This window comes from Cydia amplana, chromosome Z, assembly GCF_948474715.1.
Source record: "Cydia amplana chromosome Z, ilCydAmpl1.1, whole genome shotgun sequence".
NCBI classification, from domain to species: Eukaryota; Metazoa; Arthropoda; class Insecta; order Lepidoptera; family Tortricidae; genus Cydia; species Cydia amplana.
This window is the reverse complement of record NC_086096.1, coordinates 20,252,614-20,262,109: the sequence shown is the minus strand read 5'-3', so window position 1 is coordinate 20,262,109 and position 9,496 is coordinate 20,252,614. Positions and strand designations below refer to the sequence as shown.

The 9,496-nt window shown below is 40.1% G+C and overlaps 1 protein-coding gene across 1 annotated transcript; it reads left to right on the top strand.

Moving 5' to 3' along the window:
• Nucleotides 1-4,300: 4,300 nt before the first annotated feature.
• Nucleotides 4,301-9,179, top strand: LOC134661628 (uncharacterized). The gene is made up of 2 exons (XM_063517768.1): nucleotides 4,301-7,283; nucleotides 8,613-9,179. Exons 1-2 carry the CDS (start codon nucleotides 4,393-4,395, stop codon nucleotides 9,031-9,033), a joined length of 3,312 nt encoding a protein of 1,103 aa, XP_063373838.1. The 5' UTR covers nucleotides 4,301-4,392; the 3' UTR covers nucleotides 9,034-9,179.
• Nucleotides 9,180-9,496: the final 317 nt, after the last annotated feature.

The following is a 9,496-nucleotide window of genomic DNA, read 5'->3' as shown; positions in this document are numbered from 1 at the left end:
ATAGTCTGAGAATGTCACTTACGACCCCCTACTAAACAAGATACACTAAATTACCAAAAAATGTATGGGTGTAAAAGACATTCATAGTGTTTTTGACCAATTGTAAAGGACATTGAGTAACTTCTTTCGTATTTAATTCATACAATGGCCGCTAATTCAGGGTAAAGTTACTAAAATTTTGAGTACTTTTCTAATACACATCAAAAATGTAGCTTCATAAACAACAAAAATATTATATAAATATCAACATTTAAAAAAAATCGCTGTTTTTCGCGTCTTATGAAAACTAAAATTTTGTCCTTTACGCCAACTGAACCCAAAGGTATCGATACTATTCCAGGTGACTGTACCTAGCTAATAAGAAAAAATTGCATGCTTCTACAAGTGTATATTAGGATTGCACATAAATTTGATATACATAGAATTTGTATAGTTGCACTATGCGGGGACTGATTTAGCTACGGTGTAAGCAGTACGGTACCGCTTTTTACACGACTGCCCAAACAAAAAGAGTGTATTGTTTTCAGCGTTCATGTTTGTATGTACTAAAGTAAAAAGTAAACTAATCTGAAAAAAATCTTAAAATTACGCAAACATTGTATATGCATTTATTTGGTACCTAGTAAATTTGTATAATACTGTTTATATGTATCCAAACAACCACAAACACAAACCAGACCGCACCGGTATTGGCTTGTAAGCCTCGTAGGTAAGTATATCTCGGTCTCAAAAGCCGCAAAAACTCGCTAGGACTGAGGCTAGACCATAGCCGCTTATTTTTTCTTGGTTAACCGCAACAAAATAGGCCGTAAAAATGTCATCATATAAAGCTGTAGTACCACGTTCCCGACTATCGGGTCGTCCGGCCTGGGAACGAAATCATAAAATACCCGATAGTCGGGTTATCGGCACTGAATGTTAATAGGTAATATTTGAAGAACAAAAGTTCTCTAACATAAATACAAAATCACAAAATTGTCATCTGTCATCACAGTTCATTGACGTACAGAAGTCACGTAGGAACGTTTTTAAAATGACGCTATATTAATACCAGCATAATGAAAATTAATTCCAATCAGTAAAAATGAGTCTTCAAACTTTTTTCATTTTAAGCGGGATTTCAAGGAGCAAATTACTTAAATGATATTGTAATCGTATTGTTTTAAGATAGTTTACTGCGTTTTTCAACCATTATGCCCCGTAAATAACAGCAAATCTAATTTAAAATGAAACTCGAGCTCTACGTGATGATAATTATTTACCCTATTTCTTTTAATACAAACTGTCTACTGGTATACTTTTTCGTATACGTACATGATTTATTTGTCAAGAGTAAGCTGTCATGGAGCTCCAAAGCGCGATGCGTCCGCCTTCGTCCGAGGCCAGCGGCCATCTGAATCAAAGATGTTGCGTGCACGGGACCGCTGATATCATGTCTTTGAATATCATGTCTTTAAAACCATTTTAAAAAAATGGCTTATTAGTAGAGTCTTCTACAGCATGAAAGAATTTGACGATTATGATAATAGTGTATGCATGTATTAGTTTTGTTATTTAGTTATAGGTTAGTCATTAATATATTGTACGTCCGTGATGGATAGACTGTTGGTTCCTAATTGTATTATGTCAACATCTTTGTACACAGTTATACAATAAATAATATCTTATCTTATCTTATCTTATATTTATTTAATGTTCAATTAAAAAAAAAAAGGAATCACTGAGTTCCATCAAGAATAAGATTGCGCGTTATTAGAAGCAAATTTCATATCTTTATCTTTTGTGCCAAAATTGTTACGAATATTTCAAGTCCGTTTTAGACCTATGTTCGTGATTGTTTTCTATCGAGCGAAAGTCAAAAACTTAGGGTTCGAATCGTTGAGTTCCCTAGAAAAAGGCCTCAAGATTGCTTATACAACTCATGGCAGCTGTACGGTGATCCAAAAAAGCGCTACGAATATTTTAAAACTCCGTTTTCTGAACTCACTTCACCTTAATATTTTTACTCGACTACGGCAAGGATTGCTGTCTACGTATGCATGTATTGTTTACACGAAAATACTGAATTAATTTTGATAATTGAGGTGTAAATCTGTTCGTCTTTGTAGCCCAGGTGACAAAAGCTACATTTTAACCGACTTTCAAAAAAGGAGAGTACGAAGGAAAAGAAATCGTTGTTTTGCTTATTTATCAAGAAAATTTCATTTTATTAAGTATGATTATTCCAGTCAAAAATGTTGTTTCCATGTATTTTATGTAATGTACTTCCATTTAACACCGGATAATTAGGACTACTCTTTGCATAATATGAGCGCATTAAGATAGAATTGTTGGCGCGCTCTAGATTTTTTTGTACAACTTCCACTGTTTTAGTCGGAAAATTAAAATTTAAGCTGTGACGTATAGACGAATAACTGGTTTCTTTAATATTATATGCAACATTGTTATAACATTTTTAGTTGAGCTATAAAATATGTATAAATGAACTTTTTTCATAAAAGGTGTTTTTTATTTGTTTGTGGCTCTTAAAATATACATTATTTTTATAAATAATGTATTGACGAATCATAGTTTATTTAATAATCTTTCGTTTGATGTAGTAAACGTGTATATGTGACTCATGGTATAGTTATAATTTAGATTTTTCAAATTTCGAGAGTGGTCACATGTATGACGCCATTATTTATCACTAAGGCATTATAGAGATTGTCTCCCAGCAGTTTTATGATTATATTTATATTGCTAATAACATACTAGAAGCTTATAAGGATTGTCTTGAAAACGACCAATTTCGATTTTTTTTAACTTTAAGGCATTTGTTCTAGCGAATACCTACATTTTGATGCATAATTTCTACAATTTTGATCAGATTTTATTTTTTTGGTATATATGTAAGGCTTGAGACGTCATCTTTAATGTTATAGTACATTGCTTTAACGTCCGACTTTTGGTTTGCTTGTGAAACCAAAATAATCGAATATTTTTTTACATCATTTTGATTTCTTTGTGAATTGCACTTAAACTGTTATATATTTTGGTACACAGTGTATAAATTAAATTATAGCATATTTAATTGGCTTTCATTTAATACCCCACACGTGTATGTGCAATGCATATTTTGGGTGCAATATGCAATATTCGCAACAAGGCGGGAGTCATTTTGATGACGTCATTCCGCTGAAGTAGATGGCCGGCGCCACTGTCTCCCGGCAGTTTTGGAGACTGAATACCATGCCCAACAACATACTAAAATTTGGTAGCGGTTTCCGGATCTGAACTATCTCTTCGACCGTTTCCCATAAGTCATAGTACTATAAAGTGAATTATGAATAATGATTTCACGGTGTAGACGCTGAGGAAAGAAGCTTTTTGATGTAAAACGATCAGATGTGTCGCATTTCGAGTCAGTAATTTCACCGCATTTCAGAAAATTCAGAACATTTGCTTACCGTAATCATGTAGGTACCTATCTTAACGAAATATACATAATACCTAATGCCATATGTTCTTGTGAGCCGGGGTACTCACCAAACCTTGGGGTTGACAGTGTTGACGGGGGTCGAGCAAGAAAGTATGTTAAAAAAATACTAAAAGTTGAACGTACTTTAACACACGTTTTCCATTAAGAAAGGCCTTGGCCTGGACTGGTTAGTTCCAACACTTTATTCCCCATTTTAAACTCGACTTTGTGCCCTAAACAGAAATACAAAACCATAATTGGGAATTTTATAACTTTGTCTGACTAAATGTATAAGCAAACGAGCAACAAAAAACAACAAAATGAAAGATATGATATATGACACAAAAATAGAATTATTCCGTTAACATTATAATTCCCTTCCGTGACTGCCCCATGCTAGAAATATTTTAATTTGTAAAATATTATAAACTTTGTTAATAAGCTAAGTGTAAGTTTTATAATTTTTATTATATGTGATTGAATTGTGACATTGAATAAACCTGTAAATCAGTATAGTACCTAACATAAACAATTCAGATTAATCTTCACAGTAACAGAACGGATATATGTCTCCAAAAATGTGGTCAACAACTAATAAACCTTGTAGCGCAGCCCTTAGTTCCCACACAGACGTGTAGACACACCTTCATACACACGTCTGTGAACCCCTTAATCTTCATACACTCACCATTCATCACATTCACTCTAACCAATCACTCAATCACCTCGCGTGCGCCATATTGGCAGTCCGATTCCGTTTGCCCTTTCGAGATGCAACGCACGCGACCTTTTATGATATTTCCGTGAGTGTTCCCTTCCCATAGTTATTTTGTGTAAATCACAGGACCCCTATTGACCATCCCTGGTTATACGTGGCGCCCAGCGTTCGGATTGTGTTACGAAATAGCAATTAGACGGGAATTGCGTGCAAAATGCCACCGAAAAAAGACATGGCCGCCGCCGATTCAAACACGGGTGCGAAGCTGAAAAGCTCACCTTCCACTCCGACATTGGCGACATCGGAGCCGTCTTTTAATTTAACGATGCCACAAGAGTACCTAACTATTTTGTTGCAACAAATGCAACAATCGCACAACGAATTGTGTGAGAAGTTAGTGACGGCGACTCAAGCCACAACGCACCAACGCGACAGACACTTCGCCGGTTGCAAACTCAGCTTTAGCGGAGCTGAAGATTCGGTCGAAGACGCCTTAGAGGTTTTTGTCGATGGCATCCAAACATACAAAGATTGTGCTAAGATATCTGATGAAAATGCAGTACGCGGATTGTCATTTTTATTCACCGGACTCGCGGCAACATGGTGGAATGGCGTTCGTAAAAGCATAAAAACGTGGAACGAAGCCATTACCGACCTACAACATGCATTTGGCAAGCGGAAGGCTCCTTTCCTCATATTTCGAGAGATATTCCGCGAAGAACAAGGCGATGAAAAGACAGAGATTTTCATATGTAAAATTCGTGCATTGATAGCTCAGCTGCCATATTCGTTCGAAGAAAATATTCAAATTGACATTGTCTACGGTTTACTAAACCGACGGATACGGAAGCGAGTCCCCCGCGATGACGTCAAGTCGTTCAACGATTTATTTCGAAAAACTCGATCAGCCGAAGATTCACTGGCTGAAGTGAACGAGACGAACGGAACGACATCCGTGAACGCATCAAACGTCAACGCTGTCAATGGCCGAACTGTCAACCGAAATAATGGAAACGATCGGAACTCCGAAAATAAAACAAGTACCGCGTCTTCTGATAATAAACAATTAAAACAGAAAACCTTCACGCGACAAAGTGCTACTAATGAAAATAAAGTGTCGAACGATACGAACTCTACCGCGAAACCAAAATCAAGTCGTTTTTGTAATTATTGCAAGTTATTCGGACATAATAAAGATAATTGCAAATGGTTGCTCGCGAAACGTTCAGACACGACGGTTACTTCTACCGATAACAGTGACAATGCAAAAAGTGAAAAGTTTTCGTGTTATGGCTGTGGAACCCCTGGAGTGGTTCGCGCCAACTGCCCGCGATGTAAACAAGACCCCGGCGCTGCAGGGAGCAGCGGAGGCGTCGCATTCTGCGCATTCTCGACTGAAGAAGAAGCTACGACGACGGAGTCTACCACACCTGTCGATATATGCGCGCGCGAGACAAACACACACATTTACACACTTACACTAGATGAGTACCTTCTACTGGGACAACAAGCCGACAGACCGCGACCTATTCTTCCTATTACCGTCTGTGGACGCGAAGGTCGTGCAGTCGTCGACACAGGTGCGGAGAGGAGTGTTGCAGGTGAAAGTCTGTACAAATTAATGAAGAACTCCGGTAAGTCATTTACCCCTTCCACTTTGAATATTAAATATGCCAAAGGGCGTTCTGAAGTAGAAGATATACTCTCCATAAACATCACTATTGTGTTAAAAGGAAAACCTATACCTATGAATTTTATAATCTTCCCCGAAGCTACCGGTAATCAAACCTTGTTAGGCATGGACTTCATATTCAGATCAGGATTAAAGACTGATTTTGACAACCATACCTGGAGCTTTAGAGGTGAACCTGACATTCAGTATGAACTACAATACGAACATGACCCTGTAGCCATAGCTGCATGCAAACCTACTGAGGCATCTCAGAAACTTCGTGATAATGAAGGTATCACACTCAATAATGAACAACGGGACAAGTTGTCCTCACTCCTTGACCGTCACCGGGATACTTTCAATCTAGGGGGAGAGCCAACCACATATGCTGTCCATCATATTGAGTTGATAAATAAAAATATACAACCTATCTCTGTACCACCTTACAGATTACCAGAGCCTAAGAAGGAAGCCCTGCGAGTGGAACTCGAGAAAATGCTGAAAGATGATGTCATCGAAGAGTGCGAGTCTCCATGGTCTGCTCCTGTGGTACTAGTACCGAAGAAAGACAATACTATAAGAGTTTGCATTGACTACAGAAAACTGAATGCAGTAACCAAACCCGATCGATACCCGCTGCCAAGAGTGGATGACATATTGCATGGAACTGGCAAGTTTAAATACATATCTGCCTTAGACCTTCGTGCTGGATATTGGCAGGTACCAGTCGCAATGGAAGATCGTGATAAAACCTCATTTGTAACACCACTAGGAATGTACCGCTTTAAGCGAATGCCTATGGGACTGCGAAACTCTGGATCTACATTCCAAAGATTAATGGATAGATTTCGTTCCAACCTTCCCAATGTAACATTACTGGCTTATCTTGATGATGTCCTGATCCTCTCAGATAGTTTTGAGAAGCATCTCCAAGACATGGAAGCTGTATTTCAGAGACTCAAACTTTTCAAGCTGCGAGTGAACAGAGAAAAGAGCACTTTTGCCTGCGAATCAGTGAAGTACCTCGGACACATCCTGTCAGCCGATGGAATCCAACCTGACATCGAGAAGACTAAGGCCATCAGTGAGATGAAGGAACCACTCAATGACAAACATCTGAAGACCTTCATCCAGACTTGCTCCTGGTTTCGGAAATTCATTCCCGATTTTGCGAAGATAGCAAGACCACTGACAATGTTACTTAAAAAGAACCAAAACTGGATCTGGGGAGAAGATCAAGTCAAGGCATTCAAAGAGTTGAAGAAATGCCTCACATCCGCGCCAATCCTACGGCAAGTTGACTATACCTTACCTTTTACACTTAGAGTTGACGCGAGTGGATACGCTTTGGGAGCTGTTCTGCTTCAAGGTCAAGGCTATGACGAGCGACCTGTAGAATACGCGAGCAGACTACTCACGAGCGCCGAACGGAATTACTCGACCACAGAGCGTGAAGCTCTTGCTGCCGTTTGGGCCCTTGACAAGTTCCGTGGGTATATCGAAGGCTCCGAAGTCACCCTCGCCACTGACCACCAACCGCTGAGATGGATCCTGACCCTAAAAACACCTACAGGACGCCTCGCGAGATGGGCTCTGAAGATACAGGCCTATAATCTGAAAATTGAGTATCAACCCGGAAATAAGAATGTTGTCGCCGACACTTTGAGCAGACCTGTGTGTGATGATACCACTAAGGATTCTTGTAACTTATGCACTGTCATAGTAGATATACCACACATGTCACCTACTGACCTGCGAAACGCACAGGCAGAGGATCCAGAAATATGGAAGATTGCCAAAGACTTTGAAAACGACAATAGAGAAGCTGCTACACGCTGGACTGAGCGCGGCTATTACATGTCACAGGGAGTGCTATACCACTTTAACCCTGACGTCGAGAGTGACGACCCTCAGCTTGTGGTACCACAGTCCATGAGAAAGGAAATTTTAAAGGAACTACATGACGCTCCTACAGCTGGACATAACGGAGTTGAAAGAACATACCAACGAGTGAGCCAAAGGTATTATTTCCCTGGTATGAAGAGATATATAACAGAATACATACGAGATTGTAACGAGTGTCAGCGCTACAAACCTTCCAACTTGAAACCTGCAGGTTTACTGCAGACCCCAGTACCAGCTCAGAGGTTTGAGGTACTTGCGATAGATCTATTTGGACCTTTACCTACTGGAAAGAATGATGAACGATGGATTTTTATTATAGAGGATACTGCGACTAAGTGGGTCGAGCTCTTCCCATTAACTATAGCGACAGCAGAAGTTTGCGCCAAAACCCTGGTTGAAGAAGTTTTCCTTAGATACGGATTTCCCAGGAGAGTAATATCTGACAATGGTGTACAATTTGTGTCACAAGTCATGCAGAAAGTCATGCACACCCTAGGAGTAGAGCAGAATTTAACACCTCTTTACCATCCAGAAGCAAACCCAGTAGAGAGAAAAAATAGAGACCTCAAGAGCCAACTAGCCATCATAGTTGAAGGGAACCACACTAACTGGCCGAGCGCCCTACCTGCTATACGCTTCGCCATGAACAGCGCTGTCACCCAAAGCACCGCGAAGTCGCCTGCTTACCTCGCCTTCGGGAGAGAGATGCGATCACCGGTAGAGAATAAGCATGACCTGCGGGCAGTTATCCAAGCAGAGAATTTTATACCTCAGATAACACCCTACCTGTTGAGACTTAGCGATAATCTTGCCAAAGCTCAAGAACATAATCTCCAACAACAGGAATGCAGGAAGACCTATGCAGATCAAAAGCGTAGACCACATGAAAGTTATAACATCGGCGATAAGGTCCTTTTGAAAACACACGTCCTAAGTAACCAAACAAAGGGCATAACTAGCAAATTTGCGCCCCGACGTGACGGACCATATACTATTTCAAAGATAGTAAGTCCGACTACTTATATGTTAACAAACAATGGTGAAACTGTTGGTAAATACCATGTGTCAGACTTGACTACATACCATCAGAAGAGTGGTGATGAACCTGCAGAGCCCATCATGCCACAAAGGAAGAGAGGTAGACCGCCTAAGCGAGCACCTGCTACCCCTACTCCGCCTGCAACTGGTGAGAAGAAGAGAGGAAGACCACGCAAGAAGCAACCTGTGTGTCGGCCCATGGGCGAGGACGTCCCCATGGCCCGAAGGGGGAGCCTGTAGCGCAGCCCTTAGTTCCCACACAGACGTGTAGACACACCTTCATACACACGTCTGTGAACCCCTTAATCTTCATACACTCACCATTCATCACATTCACTCTAACCAATCACTCAATCACCTCGCGTGCGCCATATTGGCAGTCCGATTCCGTTTGCCCTTTCGAGATGCAACGCACGCGACCTTTTATGATATTTCCGTGAGTGTTCCCTTCCCATAGTTATTTTGTGTAAATCACAGGACCCCTATTGACCATCCCTGGTTATAACCTTACATTTTAAATAAATTTATTCATAAATAAATCCACACTAAAAATAGCTTAAGGCGACGGTAGAGGTGGGTAAATTTTCAGATTCTGTCAATTTACCCCATTTCACACACAAGCGCACTTCACGCACACTACCTCACTTTACTGGGACAGGTCATTGACCCATCAAGTTTTTTTAAGATAGCGTTTTGAGTTTAG

Excerpts from the sequence above, each read along its gene's own strand:
- LOC134661628 (XM_063517768.1), top strand. The coding sequence starts at position 4,393 with ATGCCACCGAAAAAAGACATGGCCGCCGCCGATTCAAACACGGGTGCG. Across the intron at positions 7,284-8,612 it reads CTCACGAGCGCCGAACGGAA|CTATGCAGATCAAAAGCGTA; the intron begins TTACTCGACCAC and ends ATGCAGGAAGAC.